Source organism: Trifolium pratense, linkage group LG7 (assembly GCF_020283565.1).
Source record: "Trifolium pratense cultivar HEN17-A07 linkage group LG7, ARS_RC_1.1, whole genome shotgun sequence".
In the NCBI taxonomy this organism is placed as follows: Eukaryota; Viridiplantae; Streptophyta; class Magnoliopsida; order Fabales; family Fabaceae; genus Trifolium; species Trifolium pratense.
The window spans coordinates 43,144,741-43,163,861 of record NC_060065.1 but is presented as its reverse complement, the minus strand read 5'-3'; the positions used below and the strand labels follow the sequence as shown (position 1 = coordinate 43,163,861).

Genomic DNA, 19,121 nt, shown 5'->3' with positions numbered 1-19,121 from the left:
CACGGGAATCCGCTCTGACGGATGCAAATTGACATCCCTAGTTTATATACTTGTTTTACTAGTATAAAAAAAAACTAATAACGTTGTCTCGTTAGCTTAGCTCATTTGGCAGGGACGTGGACATTGCATTATATATACATGGGACAGGGTTCGAATCCGGTCATCCCACTTATCCAGTGAAATTTCTAGCTACTAGATTACTTGAAGAAAAAAAACTATTAACGTTGAAAAAAATTAACTTGCAACATGGGTTCATAATAATATTTAAGATACAAACACTCGCAACGAATGTTGACTAATTGGAGTGTTAAACTGATAATACCGTTACTATCAACAAACAAGAGATAGCATAAGTCATTGAAACTGAAAATAACATGAAAATATATCAATGCTATTTGATAAGCTATAGTTGGAGTCTTGTAGAAATATCCTAATTGAGCATAGTACGTATAACCTTACCAGAAATTGAACTTGAGTTCTACGAAACAATTCGTCCTAAGAGAAATTTATTAACCATTTTAACTCAATGTCTTTGTTGAAGTATGTTGGATTTAGAGTTATGCAATTTTAATATTTGGTGAGAAGGTTAGAATTAATATGGCTGAAATCGGTCATACATATGATTTAAGATCACCTGCAATTGTAGTGCAATGCAGTTGCAAAGGCTACAACGTCAATAATATTGGGGTGGAAATCAATATGACTGGGATTTAGGAGTCTCACATTGAGTAGATAAAAATGCTTAATGTGATACTTGAGTCATGAGACTCTTTCACATATTGGATTAGTCTTTTGGAATGAACATTCCTCATGTGGTAAAGTCATAATATTTGGTGCTTTCATTGAGAGTCTAATAGGTGGAAGAGTCTCATGATTTAAATACCAATTGAGAATGTTTATCTACTTTAGATATATTTTATACCAAGAAAAATCAGCCTATCATGTTAAGATCGGATCATCTACTATTTATATTCGCACACCAAGCCCAATAGTGGGGGCGTGAGGGTGTGTGTTAAGAAGTCTCACATTAGATGTGAGTTGGTATATGCATGGGTTTAATAAGTAAGAGGCAATCTTCACCCTACAAGCCGGTTTTATTTACTCTTCTTTATAAACACATATTCAGGTCATCTCACAACCTATGTGAAACTTTTTACCATATCATACTAAACATAGTTTAGAGGTAAATTGTAATACAAAATATATTTCTAAATCATAGATTTAAATAAAAAAAACAAATATTAAAATCTAAAATCTTAACCATACCATCTTGCAACCGTCTTTACCCGCCCGACAGACTTATGATGTATTCGGATTGTGCGGGTTGCGGGTGGGGCATTATTTTTTTATCAGCCCTACCATATTATTCCATGGTATTGAACTTGGAATTTGCCTAAAAAATGAATCTATGCTGAAGATATCAGTAGAAAGAAGACTGAACATGATCATATCTCTGCTTTTTCCCTTCATGAAGCAATACTTCCTTAGAACTCCTTCCTTTTGGAAACCAGCTTTCTCCAACACTCTTTGAGAAGCAACATTTTCAACATCAACAAGAGCTTCAAGTCTTTTCAAGTGTGAGAATTCACTGAATGCAACCTTAACAACTTGTTTCACTGCACATGTTGTAATCCCTTTACCCCAATATTTAGAACCAAGAACATAACCAAGTTCTGCAGATTTTTTCCTACTTTTATCATAAGGTGAACTCGGGCAGATAGTAATATACCCAATAGCACGATCATTGAGGCATATTGCTTTGCACAATTGAAACTTTGGTGCTATGTTTTCAATGAAGTTGATGCCCTCATCTTTGCTGGTGTAACGTTTCCCGCCGAAATTGGCCACTTTTTCATCGGTTTCCCATACCATGAGATCATCAAGGTCTGAAAGATTAAGGGGTCGAAGTGTGATTTGGGCTAAATCAATGCCCTCATCTTCGGCAGATGTTTTCGAAGAAATACATGTTTCTCCCATCAAGCACTTGCGTTTATTTTCTGTGTTAATATTCACCTACTTATTTATATTGTTATGCGAAGAATGCTCTCAAAATTGTTGTTTTTCTTTCTCCCATCAATGCCTTCAGGCTTTGTCTAAAATGAAATAGCAAGACAAGTCTTGCATGGTGCACAACATTTCTTAACCATTTGATTTATAGGTGTACCAACTCTTATAGTAGGTCATCAACACTAAATCTTTTTCCCTTCTTCACTACCTCAATGTCTGCTTGCACACTTTATCCCTCAGATCTGTTGCGGAAGTCGTGGGAAGGAAATTATCGGTCTGGTTTCCCATACATCACCCACGGCGGCCGGAAAATAAGAGAGAAATTGGCGGTGGAGGTTTCAAAATCTCTCAGATCTGGATTTAATTTGAGTGGGTTGAGAGGAGGAAGAAAGAAATTAAGTGTTGATGATTTCACGGCCAAACAACGGTGGTGGGAGGCAGGCGGTCTGAGGCATAAAGGTAGCTTGCCGTCGTCAATGGTGAAAAGAGAAGAGAGAGAACTAATTTATTTTTTGATTTTTTATTTTCTAAAAATTTGATAACAATAAATTAATTATAAAGTACAGACTGTGCATTGTAGAGTATCTTTAATCTAATGGATGAAAGAAGTGTTGCATGGTGCAATACTTAGATGCCTTGTGCATCGTAGACACCGCCTATTATTCATGGTTGTAACAAATCATATAAATTCTAAATAAATCTTAAAATTCTAAACTAAAATATATATAGAATGATATAAAAACAAATCATATCTTTTAAATAACAAATTAATCATATAAATTCTAAATAAATCTTAAAATTCTAAACTAAAATATAAATATAGATCTTAAATTCTAAATATTATCATATTTTAAATATAAATCTAAAGTGAGGAAATCAATGGTTATGGTTGTAACAACCGCATTTGTTATAATATACCTATAATATCTCACTTTAATATCTATACATATATCTATTATATACTATATATAAATAGAATACATGAGTTTGATGTGCACTTTTCATAATATCAATAACACCCTTGATTTTTTTTTTGTGGACTTTTCATAATACCAACAATACCCTTGATTTTTTTAGTAGCAACAAAAAACATTTATTAACAAACTCACTGTAACATAAGACACATTTTTTTTTTAACAGCAAAAATCTTGTATTGGTCAGGCCATAACATAAGGCAAGTTTTTTGAGATAAGTTAGACACGGCGCGGAACGTGTCTGTCTGGCCCGCTAGTATATATAAAGAGGATACAAAATCTTTTTGCGTGGACTTTTCATAATACCAACAATACCCTTGACTTTTTTTAAGCAACACAAAACTTTTATTAACAAACTCATCATAACATAAGGCATGTCTTCTTTTTTTTTTTGCAAAAATCTTTTATTATCAAACTCACCATAATATAAGTTTTTTTACATAAGTTTACATAATAGACACAGACAGGCGTGGAACGCCCCCTATCTAACCACTATTATTAATTAATTAATTATAACAAATTACTCACTTTATACTCTAAAGGAAACTCGCTTATTTTGACAAATAAGTAGGGATGGCAACGGGCGCCCATGGGTGCGGGTTTGACACTTACCAAACTCACACCCATAATCATCACCCAAACCCAAAGGTTGTTCGGGTGGCAAAACAACACCCACGCACACACTCGGGTTTTTTCCATCCAAACCCGCAACACATTTAAAAATAATTTGCAAATTTAAGAAATTAAATTCCAACATAGACCTTGAATTAAATTACAACTAAAATTAAGGTCTTCCAAGGAAATTCAAACATAGACTTTCAAGAAATTACAACATAGACTTTCAAGAAATTAAATTACAACTAAAATTTAAGGTCTTCCAAGGAAATTGGGGGAGACTATGGGAGTAATTATGTAATTATAAAATATTTTGGGTGGGTGTATGGGTTTCGGGTGTGGGTTTGACTGATACCAAACTCACACTCATATTATCGGGTGTCACCCAAACTCAAACTCAAACTCAGTCAAATTGAGTTTCGCCCGTTGACTTGGGTTTGAGTTCGGGTGGGTATCTCGGATTTGAGTTTTTTTGTCATCCCTACAAATAAGGAATTGATTTGTTCTCATTAATTATTAGTTGTAAGTTGTAACCTACCATGACGACACAAGGTTGTCGTACAATCTCGGATTTTCCTAATATATATTCAATTGAGATACCGACAGATTATTTGGTTTTTGACTCAAGTGGTTTAACCAGTTGGTTTGGAAAAAATTTAAAATATTGAGTCAATGAATCTGAATATCTAATTCAAACCAATTAAATTTAGGGATGGCAATGGGTAGGATACTATAATACTCATTTCCATATTCGCAGATTGAAAAAATACTCGTACCTAGAGCTATAAAAAAGGGTCGGGCTATCAGACCGGCCCATTAGCCCTACATTTTTACACGGACCGAGCTTCACAAAAGGGGGTCGTGCCTTATTGGGCCAAACCTTATCGGGTCAGGCTTTTTCAAGGGCCGGCCCACGGACTTTTGGGCCGGCACCTTAAAGAATTAAAAAAATATTTTTAAAAAAAATCTATAATCTTTTTATTGTTATATTTTGGTCCTATTTTTATGCATAAATTCATATATAATCTTTTTTATTATTTTTGTCGTTTTATTGTTATTATTTGTGTTTTGTTCCTATCTATAATCTGTTTTATTCCTATTTTTAAGCATATCATCTTTTTATTGTATTTATCTTATATTCTTTCTATATTTTTTTTATTTTTTTTGTGAAATTACAATGAAAGATATAAAACTTGGAATATGGTTATTTTAAGCATATCATCTTTTTATTGTATTTATTTTATATTCTTTTTTTTACTTAAATTACAATGAAAGATATAAAACTTGGAATATTTTGTGTTTTTGTTTTCACCACCAGTTTAATCTGGTTCGGAGGTCAGTTCTGGCATCAAGTGGTTTCAGCCTCCTCCCGGTTGCAGTTACGGTGGATCGAACCGTGGTCCTCCCTACCAAGTTCAACGCCACAACTGAACCAACTAACGATTGGTATAAAACTTGGAATATGGTTAAACCTACTAAGGATAAATTAGTAACTTTGGTAGTAATTAATTTTATTATATTAAAAGTAGATATAAAATACCGAGATACGAGGTGGAAATCTATACCTATATATAAAGAGGATAAAAAAAATTGCTGTGAAGTTTTCATAATAGCAACAATATCTTATTAACAAACTCACCATGATATAAGACATTTTTTAGCTGTAAAAATCTTTTATTAACAAACTCACCATAACATAAGACAAAATAGAAAACGCGGATCACACAAAAACCTTATTGGATTAGAATGAGAATATTTGTTAGAGATTTGTTTGTTTGTTTGATGAGGATAAAGAGGAAGATATTGTTGTTTGGGAGATTATGTGAGAAAATATAGGTATACGAATTACCTTCTTGGAGATTTAGTTGAGAAGTATAATATAAATTTAGTAGAATTTTTTTTAAAAAAAAAAAAATACTATGAAAATTAGTGGGCCAGCCCATCGGGCCATGCAAGCTTTTGCTTATCGGGCCGGGCCATGAAGTTAACGGGCCGGACCCCTTTATATGACCAGGCCCCCCGGGCCAGGCCGGACCATCCCCATACCCACACGGGTAACAACTTTTGTCCCCATCCCCATACCCTATGGATACCTAAGTACTCGTACCCGTACCTGTTACCCGCATTTTTTACTAAAAATAAATTGATCAATTATAAAATATCATATCATTTTAACATAATTAAAAAATTTTAAAGATTTTAATATTGATCAATGAAAATTATAAACAAAATTATTACCCAACTTATGTTAAAGTTGATAAAGGGATGAGGAAGAGCACTGCTGCAGAGTTGCTGCAACAGGTTTGTGTAAAAAGGCCACAAAACTAAAAATTGAGCAAGACAATGTAAACATGTTAAAGCAACAAAGAAAAAACCGCTATTTCATCACTTTCATAAGCAATCCATTCTACAAAAGGGGGAAGCAAGAATATACAGATATGGTTTAGAATTCAATCAACATAATGAAGACAGCAAGGAACCTGATTTGCGTAAAAGGAGGGAAAGAAAGAAATTAAATTACAAATTCAATTGTCATTACATTGTTCTATCAATCAATAATATGCTACATAAAGTCGAGAAAACGATGTTAACAAGCAAGAACAACAAAAACAAAACTTTCTATGTAACCTGTAAAGTTAACTATGCTCCTTTATGATTCCAAATATACGAACAGTTCTAAGGGAATGTAACATAAAATCTCCATCCCTTCACTTTTGGGTAACAATCATTTGAAGGATTCTGATGCTTATGTGTGTTTTGTGGGGCTTTGGTGAAATTAGAGGGTTAGATACATAGTGTGCGCCGGCAAAGAATTTACCAAGTTGTTCATGATTGTGTTGGAAGTGCAGAAGATTACTATGATTATTACTTCTTGTTTTCCAAGTTGACGTTAGTCCTTGCCATCAATCCTACTAGATGGATAACTTGGGATCCTAAGTGTGTGTGTGTGATGAAGGTGTTAGAATTAAACTTAATATTAATCATAAAACATGCTCTCAATAACAAAGATTAAAACCATAATCTTACTTTAGTGCGGAAGCCAAATAAACATATGAGCATGTATCTTTAAACAGGATCTACGACATGTTGATTTATCAAGATTATAGTAATAGGAATACCTGGGTGATGAATCCATTAGACGAACTAACCGCAGAGTCTCTTGGTAGTAATCCTGAAACACAAAGAGAGACGGACGACGAGCATCCGTTGGCTTGTATGGTTCTTCCTCAACCGGTACCCTAATGCCTTGAGTTCTCTTCAGATGGGGAGAAGAGATTATTTGCTCATGTCCGGTATATTGGGGACCATAGCCTATATATAAGGTGATGACCAATTAGGGTTCCCATTATTCCGAAATGGGTCATCCTGACATCCACTCACATTGAGCCCATATCCAATTAATTAATTAATTCTAAATAGAAATCTAATTAGCCTTTTACTTTATTTGATCACTTAATCAATTAAGGCTCCTAATTGATAAATAGCTAATATAATTATATAAAGATATTTGCCCACATAATATTATTGGAATATTATAAAATATTCCAACAATCTCCCACTTGGGCTACATATCGTAATAATTATATCATTATTCCTTAGGCGCGCATCCGAATGCTATTCATCTTTAGATTTCAACCTTACAATCTGGTCCATCTCATACACCAATAATGGGACCACCGCGGCTGTCGTCACTGACGTATAACGTGACGGAACCCCGACGACCACCACATCAATGTACTTGACGACATAGATCTGATATGGATGAGTGGCATGGAAATTTCATGCAATGTGATCTCTAAATCATGCCTATTTCCAACTGGTCCAACTGAAAACTTTAGTGAGATCAAACTGAAGTTTGCAAATTCAATATTTGCACAAAAGATACAGAACCAGTTATAATAATAATAACCTCAAACTTTATTTCTGCAGAAAACCTTAACAAAACATGTATCTTTATCAATACCAAAGTTAGAACATAACAAATTAGAGACTCCCACTAATCCAAGACATCCTTAGTGACAAAAATAATATGAAAGACCTTAGGTGTCACGTCTTTGATTAGTGAGTCAGCTAGCATAAACTTTATCTTTATATAATCATTCAATAACAACATTGTCCGACTAATTTATGTCACAATATAACTTAATTTGTCTTTCAAAACCTTTTACTTTATGCAACCAAGTGACATAAATACCAATAGTCATTTCTTGAGTTAGAATGTCCATTAAATATAGACATTCTAAAAGGATCGGAGTCGAACATCCTAATGATCTCCAAATTATTCAATCTCCGATATGTGAGCACAAATTATTGTTCTCTATAACAATCCTTATGGTTGCCACATTTCAACAATTCAAATTTAGAATTGCTCAAGTATCTGCCAAATGATCTTATTATATACACTATTTCCGAATGCGTATAAGTAAGATCGTACATAAGTTTCTCAAAGCTGAAGCATATATGAAAATACTTTATTTTCTAAATTTCCAGATTTTTCTTTTGAACAATGATTGAGACTAGATAGTCTCCCTTTATAATTAAGGCAATTCCTTAGTTTATTGACTTTCATGTCGAATTTACTTTCAACTTTATTGATACAACTCTTTTGTGATAACCGAATGATACATTGAGAAATCTAAGTATCAAAATGCCTAATACAAAAGAGATGTGCCCAAGATCTTTTGTCACTAAACTTTTGTTAGTGATTTCTTGGTTTCACACAATATATCAATGTTGACTAAATAAAATAAATTCGACACATTAAATTTAGAATATAAACATACTCCCACTGAACCTGTATAATCCACAACTCTCCATAATATATATCTCAAAACCAAATGAGACAATCACCTTATGAGACTTTTGTGGTACCAATAATGAGACAACTTTCTTAACAAATAAATGGTTTTCTTTTGTTTGCACGTTATCTACTTTGTGCCTATTGACATAAAGTTTCATCTGATTGCACTTTATTGTGTTTCTTAATGTTGCCATTAAAAACACTATCTTGATATCCATATTATTTAGCTACAAAAAAAACTATAATAAGTAACAAGTGTCGTGACCGTCCTAATAGAGTTTTCAAAACAAAACGAACATGAATTCTCTTTTCAGTCAATACTTTATGACACTTGATGCGTTAATTCTTGAAGGTATTGAGTTTGATCTTCATGAATCAATCTCTTAACTTAATTGAGAGAAAGAACACTAATATCCTTATGAGAACCCAAAGTTACTATATAAATAAAGTAACTACATGAATTGATTTAGAACCAATCCTTCCTCACTCAATTTTGTTCTTTTACCATATCTCTCCCCCAAACTCAATATCTTCAAGAGACTTTGCAATTTTCGTCTCATAATGTTCATTAGCATGGGACCGAAGTTTATATTTCTCAAAATTTTCAACAATTCTAGATTGTCACAAGTCATAACTGAATTGACTATAATAATATTTGTATTTAAAAGACAAATTGAATCTCTCGATTTAAAATAATAATCAAGAATTTATAACAATAAAACAAAACTTAATTCAATTAATGATTCACCAAATTGTCTTTTAAATACAAATATAAGTTAGTAGCAACAATCTAACAAATAGTTGAAAAACCATCAATCTTCACCGACTTATTTCCTCGCCAGATTGATGTGTCTTTCAACATCATTGGAAATTTGTCAGTTTAGATCAAATTTATTATTCTTTATTTGCCTTTATCCTTTGAGGTATTTACATAATGAGCACTATTTTATTTTCTCTTGCTTCAACTGTTTCTTTATTGCACACTTTATGAAATGATTCTATTAAAAAATCATTTCTAACTTTAATAGTTATAAGACTAATTGTGCAAATAGAACACTATATGCTAAATTTTCGACAAGATAACTTGATTGTCAAAATTATATCGCTTTATCAAGATTAAATAGTTACCTAATGTGCTCTTGAGATTTTCTTTGCTTAATAATCCGAATGAAATATTATCTCTCCGACGAGAGCTTATTTTTCGCTTTATTGCTTTAGAAGCACTTTAATTTAAGCAAAGAAAACATGACAAAAAATTATGTCATCTTAAATAATACCTCAAATGTCTCTGAAATTCAAAACTTTATGATCATGAACTATGTCATTCGGAGTATACTCGCATTTTATACTTGAGTCTCACTTTAAAGTTACCGAATAGTGAGAGAATTTGAGTTTTTTCCATCTTGACATAAGTTTAGATCCAAGAACACAATGCTCTTCCTTTATTTCTAAGCGCTAGAATTTTAAGAATTATAATTCTAACATGATTTTGCAGATACATAAACTATATTAGTTTATAGAGAACTAAAAAATTACTCACCAAAATACCTAATGCACCATTGATGTCAAGCCCTTCAAAAATAACATCAATTGCTAGTGGTATTTCATGACAATGATCAAACACTGACGATCAATATTAAAAAATAATAAATCCTTATAATCGTCACATGTTTATCATTATAAGTGTGAATGCAATCCACTAAATACTTGTATGGATCTACACTAACACGACTTTATTAGGCACGTCAATTAATTAATATAGATACGTACACTTCTTTATTTGTAAATTACAAGACAAACAAGATACCAAGCGCACCATTAATCCCCAATCTTTGATTGTAAAAATTAACTGCAAGCAGTACTCTCAATGTAATGATCAAATGTTGGTAATAAGTCCTGTCAGATAATGTGCGCCTTTGACACCAACCATTACCCACATGGATAAACTTAATAATTACCACACATTTACCATCACAGGTATGTATATTATTCGGCCAAACTGCACATCTTCCTTTTGGCCGACTGTAACAGCTCGCATGAATAATCTCATACTAAATCTTTTATAATTTCAATTGAATATAGTCTACGCACCGAAGGTTGCTTTATGCAACTTTTTGTTTCGACAAATTCAATCAAAATTACTAGACAATTTAATAAATTGAATATATATGCATGTAATTATTCGGCCGAACTGTGTCTACCTTTTGGTAGACCAAAATAGTTTGCATGAATAATTTTATACATCCTTATGTGATTCTAACTGAATCAAATCTACGCAACAGAGGTTACTTTTGCAACTTGTTGTTTCAACCAAGACAGTCAAAATCACCTAACAATTTATTAAATCAAATGGGAAGAGTCTTAAATTTACAAGGCACTACTCACAAAATGTAGGCCATTTTCCTTATGATGTCACCTGGTAATCACAAGATTAAAAGACATCCCTTAATGTGAGGATAAACTCACAAGCAAAAATTAAATTAGCATGAAATATGTCCGAAGAGCATGATAAAAGAAAACTATTGTAGAAACTTAATAATAATTAACTCAAACATCATAATCATGCTACAAACCAAATATTTAATTTAAAATAAAATTAAATCTTTATATATACCAAAGAATATTCATGCTATAACTGATTCACATATACTCAATGATTCTTTAAATAAATAAATGAAATTCTATACTTGTATTTTCCAAAAACAGAAGGAACCCAAAACTTTATATTCTATAAATAAACAAATAATTATAGAATCTATATTTTTCCAAAATTTAAAGAATCAACCTTTAATTTCTACACATACCAAATTGTATCAAAATATTTTGAGAATCCTTATAATTGCTATTTAATGGCAATTAATCTTTTACAAAAAATATATACAATAACCAAATATATATATTTATCAAATCTTCATATACCTTATTTCTGAAAATAATCTTTTAAGTACAAAATTCATGAGAATCAAAACGTTAAACCAATTTATCTCGTAACCTCATATCTGAATCAATGAACAATTTCAGACCGTATGAAAGAGTAACTCTAACAATCCGAAGAGATGAAAACATTGTCCACAAAAAAGAAAAAAAAAATCTTTAAATACGATAGACAATCAAAAATCCATCTTTTAATTTTCAATTTTAAACTCAATGTTACTCTGGCCTTAATTTTCTTAATTTTCTTAATGGTCTTAATTATGTGACTCTCACAATTCAAGTTCACATACCAAGCAAAATGTCTTTTACCGGTTCAAATTCCATATTACCTCTGTAACTTATATACCGAATCAAATTCTTGATACATTCTTATCTTTGAAAGAACAATAATTTGAAATTAGACTAAATTAAAACTGAAGCTTTATTTGTTACCGACCTTATTCAATCTAATCATAAATTGACAGTAACACACAATAGTGCAAAATATGAATTTGAATCGGAATCGCAAAGTTAACACAAATTATGAATAAAGCAAATAACTTTAGCCAAATAATCTCGGTTGACCATCAATTTAAAAAATTAACCAAAAAACCATTCTTTGAAGAACTAACTTTCGTACTTATAAAAGCTAGCAAAGTCAAAATTCCTGTATATATACAAAATCAACTCTTTATTTACTAGACACATTGATTTCATATAACAACCGATAATTATTTACCTTCGCAATCTTTGTGAATTAATATATTATATCGCAAAATATATATCGATCCAGAGAGAAAAGAAATTGTTGAACGCTAAATAACCCCAATAAATTAAACATGAAGACCTGCTCTGATACCAATTGTTAGAATTAAACTTAATATTAATCATAAAACATGCTCTCAATAACAAAGATTAAAACCATAATCTTACTTTAGTGCGGAAGCCAAATAAACATATGAGCATGTATCTTTAAACAGGATCTACGACATGTTGATTTATCAAGATTATAGTAATAGGAATACCTGGGTGATGAATCCATTAGACGAACTAACCGCAGAGTCTCTTGGTAGTAATCCTGAAACACAAAGAGAGACGGACGACGAGCATCCGTTGGCTTGTATGGTTCTTCCTCAACCGGTACCCTAATGCCTTGAGTTCTCTTCAGATGGGGAGAAGAGATTATTTGCTCATGTCCGGTATATTGGGGACCATAGCCTATATATAAGGTGATGACCAATTAGGGTTCCCATTATTCCGAAATGGGCCATCCTGACATCCACTCACATTGAGCCCATATCCAATTAATTAATTAATTCTAAATAGAAATCTAATTAGCCTTTTACTTTATTTGATCACTTAATCAATTAAGGCTCCTAATTGATAAATAGCTAATATAATTATATAAAGATATTTGCCCACATAATATTATTGGAATATTATAAAATATTCCAACAGAAGGTTGTATTTTTTTTTAATGTGGGTGAGAGCTATTTAATTAAGTGTATTTGGTAGAATTGGGTTTGGTGCCATATTCTGACCAGGAGACGATTGTTGGATCATTGGTTTTAGTGAGTATTTGAGTAGTATGAATAATACTTTCATCGATCTTATGATGATTTACCATTGGTTGAACGAACCTTGCTAAAGAAATGGGATATGCGATAATTTTGTGCTATTTATGTTATCAAACTATTATCAACCTCATTTTGAAGGACTATTAACACTTTTCACTGTTATGCAATTGTAATTGCACATATCCAAGATATGACGAAGATGCATTGAGGGTGTTTCACCCTAGAGCCTAGTTTCTTTTTTTTGTTGTTTTCTTTTTCTTTGCCAATTACCCAAAAAAAGCAATACAGGAATCATATCACATAGTTTCAAATTAGTCGTTACAAGTTTATTGAAAGATTAAGTTGTCAGAAGTCATTCAAAATCAATGTTGTTTTTGCCTGTTTACAATGGAAAGGGGTAAAAAATAATAATAATAATAATAATTTAAATATTCACTGAAAATATACACAGTGTTAAACATTTTCTGGCAATTTAAAAAACGGCTTGACAATGCATGGTAATGATAGTCTTCAAAAAACAAAAATGTATGGTAATGGTATATATAGTTTTAACTCTTCCTTAACAAAGTATGTTCCCTTTATTAAGGAATGTACGTAGGTCCATTTCAGTTTTCTCTAATGAAAACAAATAAAAATTTAATCCCTGATTAAACAGTTTTATTCAGTGGTTTGCCATTTTATGAATTGACCATATGCTTATATAGAAATATCAAGGCTTAATTAGTTAAATGGTCAGGTTTCACAATGGTCCTTAAAGAGAAAAAAAGATTTGAATTGGTCCCTTAAAGATTCACCTTTTGTCATATAAGTCCTTTCCGTTAATTTTTTAATTCTAAATGTATTAGGTGGACCAACATTGTAGGTAGTCCACCATATACCTCAATACATTTTTTAATCTTAACCATTTGATTCTTTTGTCAAAAAAATAACCATTGGATTTTGTATGTCTACCACATCTAGCAATACACCATCAACAAATAATTCTTTCTTCCATTTCTTCATCTTCTTCCCTCCCCTCCTTGTTCATCTTCATCAACATTGAAACAAACTCAGAAAAAGAAAGAAGAAAAAAAATCTCAAAATTGCAAAATTCAGAACAAAAATAGATCCCAATGAGAGATATAAAACAAACCCAGAAAAATATTGAAATAAGCCCAGAAAAAGAAAAAGGAAAAAAAAATTCAGGTTTGTTTTAGAATGTCATTTATTTTGGATCGTTGCAAGTATTTTAACTAAGTATCATTTAACATGGTTTTCAATTATCTTTGAGTTCTTAGAATCTAGAAACTTTGTGTTCTTCATTTCTCAAAACTTACGAGGCATAAATTATTTGTTCAATTAGTATAACTCAATCTCCGGCACCACTACTTTCATTAAAACCACTCCCACAATCACCGTTCATGAACTCATTTTCGCAACCGCCGCCGGAACCAACGGATCTAAACGCACCGTCGAAAATAGTCTCAGTTCCGTCTCCGATGATGAGGCCGGCGTTCAAACCACTGGATCTTAGGACAACACAACGGTACAACCAAATCAACAACAACACAATGGGATTAGATTGTTGTTTGGTTTTTTTGGTCAAATTGTTTGTTCTGGGTGAGATTTTGGTCAGTTGTTTGTTCTGGTGAGAGAAAGAGAGAGAGGAAGATGAAGATATCTTCATTTTTTTTTTAAGTTAACGTTTTTTGTCTAAACACTAACAGAAGGACCTATGTGGCTAACAATTACATCAATAAAGGATCAATTTGAACCTTTTTTTCTGTAAGGGACCATTGTAAAACCTAAAATATCTTTAAGGGACCATTTAATCAATTAAGCCAAATATCAAATATGCTTTATAAAGAAATTTACAATATTGTGAATTTCACATTGGATAAATATTCAATTCACCAGAAAAAGTATGTTCTTTAGTTTATTTTCATAAAGAATTCGAACTAGAAAAACTTCTTCCAAGTACCACACTTATAAATAGAAAATAGAAAAAGATCAAGTCAGTCGCTTGTACAAAATGTCAAGGACCATTCATTACATATTCACCTAAACTATTTTGGCTTCTTTAGCTACTGATTATTTCCCCATCCTCCAACATTTGGAGGCACCCCTCCAATGTTCTGGTTTTGTTGCACACCACCCGGGTGGGCGTATCCACTATTAGGAGGGGCATATCCACTATTAGGAGGAGGGGCTCTATTCATGTTAGGATTGGGAGGGTAACCACCATTGTTATTAGGAGGATATCCGCCTGAATTTGGAGGACCATACGCACCTGGATTTTGTGGGCCATATCCACTTGGATTTGGTGGACCACGGTATCCGCTTGGATTTGGTGGACCGTATCCAGGTTGGTTGCTAGGAGGGGCAGGAGCATATCCAGGACCATTGTTAGGAGGGTACCCACCGCCATTATTGGGAGGGAACCCACCGCCATTGTTGGAAGGGAACCCACCGCCAGGAGTCTGTGCATTAGGAGGAGGAGGAGGAGGCCTAGTCTGCATATCTCTGTTCACCACATTTTCCCTTCTCCTATCAAAGTTTCTTGACCTGTCATTATTACGAGGTCTGTCATTGCGCCTGTTCCTTTCATTTGCACGGGCATTGTTCCTTACCCATTCTTCATGATACTTTGGATCATAAGGAACTGCTTCCCCATTTATAAAGGGCTCACCTGGTGAAAAGGAAACAAAAAAGTCCACCAACTATCAAACTTTGGGTGTTCTAAGAAATAAGATATGCTAAGGTAAGTGTTTACATTATGCGTATTGTACCACCTATAATAATATACTATAACAAAGATATATGACTCAAGTTAATCACGATATAAATCAATAGTCAATAGATTAATAAGCAAGCTAAAGGTTAATATCAGACGACTATTGGTAGAAATTAGAATGAATAGTTTTTGCTGAACAAACTTCAGCCCTTAATCTACACAAAGGTTAAAAAAACACATTCATATCCTCTATAACACTTCAACAGGTTGAACACTTATTAATTGAGTGAACAATTATGATTTCTTACAAGGTAATGCCTCAAGAATGCCCACAGCAAAGTCTTAAATATTTTTTAATGGAACATTAAATCTTTCTACGTTTATTTATACTTGATCCTAGGAGTCTTGTACGTGTTATTCCCTATACTCACACAGACACACAGTTGGAGGTATTCATACACCTTAGATTGAATGAATATAATTAAAAGCCATGAGACAGGACAACAGAATTTACCTCCATAATCCTTCTCCCTCACATTCAAATACGAATCAGGAAGAACCCATCGAACGCCGGCCAATTCTGCAATTTGAAAAACAATATTTAAATAGTTAATAGTATAAAAATGAAAAGTCAAAAGAATTTAGGAAGTTGGAACCATATACGATACCTTTAAGCTTGTAGGAAAGCTCTTCAGACACAAGAGCTCCAAATGCAAAGTAGTGTCTAGTTGAAACAGAATATATCTTCATCCTCGCTTCTTCTTCACTGTTAACAAACAAATACAAACCAACCACACTAAATGATCTAACAAAAAACACAAATAACCATTCACACGCATCCTATCCATTATTTGTTCTATACAACAAAACATAACATTATTACATAATCCTCTACATCATAATTTTTCGACCATCCATTCTCACTCTCACATATTAGTATATTATTTCAAAATTGATTTTTCTATACACCAAAACACAAGTTATCAAAGATATTACTAGAACCGTTTTCCAAAAACACTTTTTTATAATCTGCAACAAAGGGAGCAGAAAACCCCAAAGATGATTATTTTGAAAGAAAAAAGAGTGATTATTGAAAAAATACTATTACCAACCATTATTACATAATCTGCAACATATTTTTTCAACCATCCATTCTCACATACATTATTTATTCAAAACCATCTATTCATTCTTACAAAACAGCATTATTTTTCCGAAAAATGATTTTTTTTTTATACAGCAAAACACAACTTATCAAAGATAATATCACTGGTCCCGTTTACCAAAATCATTTTTTATAATCAGAAGCAAATAAAGCAGAAAACCCTAAAAATTAATTTTTTTAAAAAAAAATATTTTTTTTATAAAGTATACTCTAACAAACCAAGGCTGAATTATATTGGGATTAACACTATAAACCTAAAAATACATCAAATTGAACAAAACACACAAGAAAAATTAATGATTTCAGAATGATATATAAAAGTGAATAAAAATTGAGAAAAATTATAATCATGATAATAACCTTCCAATAACTTGCGCGAGTGTTTTGATGTAACCATTAATAATCTCATCTCTTGTAAGATCACCTTCAGGCTTCTCCATAACAACAAGCCAGTGTTCAAAATCGCATCCATCGAGCAAGATAGTTTCTTTAGGTGGACGATTAGACCAGTTAGGGTTAGGGTCGTTGAGAGAGGAAGTGGTAGCGCGAGTTGAGAGAGCGCGGTGGGAATTAGGGAGGAGGATGCGGCCGGAGGCGAGGGAAAGAGTGGAGAGAGGACGGAGACGGCGAAGGAAAGAGATGGCGGAGGAAGGGACGGTGGTGGTGGTGGTGGTGGTGGTGAGGGAGCGAGAGAAAAGGGAGGTTAGGGTTTTGGGAATGACGCGAGAGAAGATCTGGTTCGCCATCGTTTGAGTGGTTGAGATTGGGAATGAGATTTTAGGGTTTAGGGTTTTCAGTTATCTTATAAGGTGATGCTACTTATACTGTAGAGACTAGAGTAAAAAACGCAAGTACACAACAATATAAAATAGTGGAGTATCTTAAAAGTAAGACAAAATATTATGATGAAAAATATTTTAGAACTAAAATTTATTTTCACCTTGTATTGAAAAGTCTTATTTGGGCACAAAGCATATATATATATATATAGGCATATATAAATAAATAAAATATCTTCCTTCAAAAAAAAAAATATATATCTTGTAACCAAAAAAAAATATATATCAATCGATGTTGGTATGGTGATACAATGTGTTTTAAATTAATTTTATGAAGGATTTTTTTTACAATTTCATCGATGTTGATATTTTCTCATCACCAAATCATATTTCATGTCGTTTAAAACATATCACATCGTCAATTTATAGTTAAAAATTATAATAGGGGGACAAAAACTGTCGAATTTTAAAATAGGGGGGAAGGAGAGACCAAAATTGCAATTAAGCCTTATTTTTTTTATTATTGTGTGTGTGTGTGCGCTTAACACCTCAAATTTGTAGTTGTGCCTAAGTAATTGCAATTAAGCCTTATTTTTTTTATTATTGTGTGTGTGTGTGCGCTTAACACCTCAAATTTGTAGTTGTGCCTAAGTAAGTATTTCCCATTGAAACTATTATTATGAATTATTATTTTTTAAGACAACTATTATTATGAATGAAATGCATTAAGTTTGCTTGTTTAAAAAAAAAATTAAGAGACCGTTTGTTGCAATTTTTTTATATTTTAAATTGTATAAAAATTATCACTTTTAAAAATATTACTTATGTTTGTTAGAGTGTTTTTTTTTAATTGGAATTAAAAAATTATCACTTTTAAAAATATGACATATGTTTGTTACACTTTTTTAGGCAAAATGCATTTATAGATAATTTAAGATTTACATTGTAATCATATAGATCCTTTAAATCTTTTAAGTAATAAATAGGTCGTTAAATTTTACGTTTATTACAAATAAATTTTTAAGTTTCAATTCTGACATCAAGTAATTTCAGTCTCCCTCCCGATCGCAGTTGCGGGGGATCGAACCGTGATCCTCCCTATCAAGTTCAGTGTCAATCAACACCGAACCAACAAACAATTGATATTTCTTATTGATAATTGATTAGAGGAAAAAGAAACAGATAGTAAATTAAATGCAATTTGTATTAAATTTCATAGGAATAAGTAAAAGTAAATATTAAAAATGATAAAGTTAATTGTTTTTTCTTATGATTTAGGATAAAATATTTCGTCAAAAAAAAATTAGGATAAAATAAAAATATTTTTTTGCTTGAGACAAAAGGACCATTAATCTACATAATTCCCGGACACATTCAGAGTTTCTAGTAAAACTCACACACATTAAGACATACTATTATTCTATGAGGAAATAATATCATTTAGAATACTTGCACTAAAACACATAATTAATCATATGAACTCTAATCCCTCTACACTCCCTTTCTAAACTTCAAACTCCCTGTTACACTTTATGATCACTACTTTTAGTATATTTGCTTTTATTGATCAAACAATT

General features: G+C 32.1%; 2 protein-coding genes across 2 annotated transcripts; both read right to left on the bottom strand.

Moving 5' to 3' along the window:
* Positions 1 to 1,338: 1,338 nt before the first annotated feature.
* On the bottom strand, positions 1,339 to 1,977 carry LOC123896460 (uncharacterized N-acetyltransferase p20-like). Its single transcript, XM_045946841.1, has one exon. It carries the CDS (start codon positions 1,975 to 1,977, stop codon positions 1,339 to 1,341), a length of 639 nt encoding a protein of 212 aa, XP_045802797.1.
* Positions 1,978 to 14,834: 12,857 nt separating this feature from the next.
* On the bottom strand, positions 14,835 to 17,661 carry LOC123895102 (multiple organellar RNA editing factor 8, chloroplastic/mitochondrial). Its single transcript, XM_045945310.1, has 4 exons — positions 17,126 to 17,661; positions 16,269 to 16,366; positions 16,115 to 16,180; positions 14,835 to 15,555 (listed from the first exon to the last, which is right to left on the bottom strand). Exons 1-4 carry the CDS (start codon positions 17,509 to 17,511, stop codon positions 14,951 to 14,953), a joined length of 1,155 nt encoding a protein of 384 aa, XP_045801266.1. The 5' UTR covers positions 17,512 to 17,661; the 3' UTR covers positions 14,835 to 14,950.
* Positions 17,662 to 19,121: the final 1,460 nt, after the last annotated feature.

Excerpts from the sequence above, each read along its gene's own strand:
- LOC123896460 (XM_045946841.1), bottom strand. The coding sequence starts at position 1,977 with ATGGGAGAAACATGTATTTCTTCGAAAACATCTGCCGAAGATGAGGGC.
- LOC123895102 (XM_045945310.1), bottom strand. The coding sequence starts at position 17,511 with ATGGCGAACCAGATCTTCTCTCGCGTCATTCCCAAAACCCTAACCTCC. Across the intron at positions 16,181-16,268 it reads GCTTTCCTACAAGCTTAAAG|AATTGGCCGGCGTTCGATGG; the intron begins GTATCGTATATG and ends TTCAAATTGCAG. Across the intron at positions 15,556-16,114 it reads GAGGGAGAAGGATTATGGAG|GTGAGCCCTTTATAAATGGG; the intron begins GTAAATTCTGTT and ends CCTTTTCACCAG.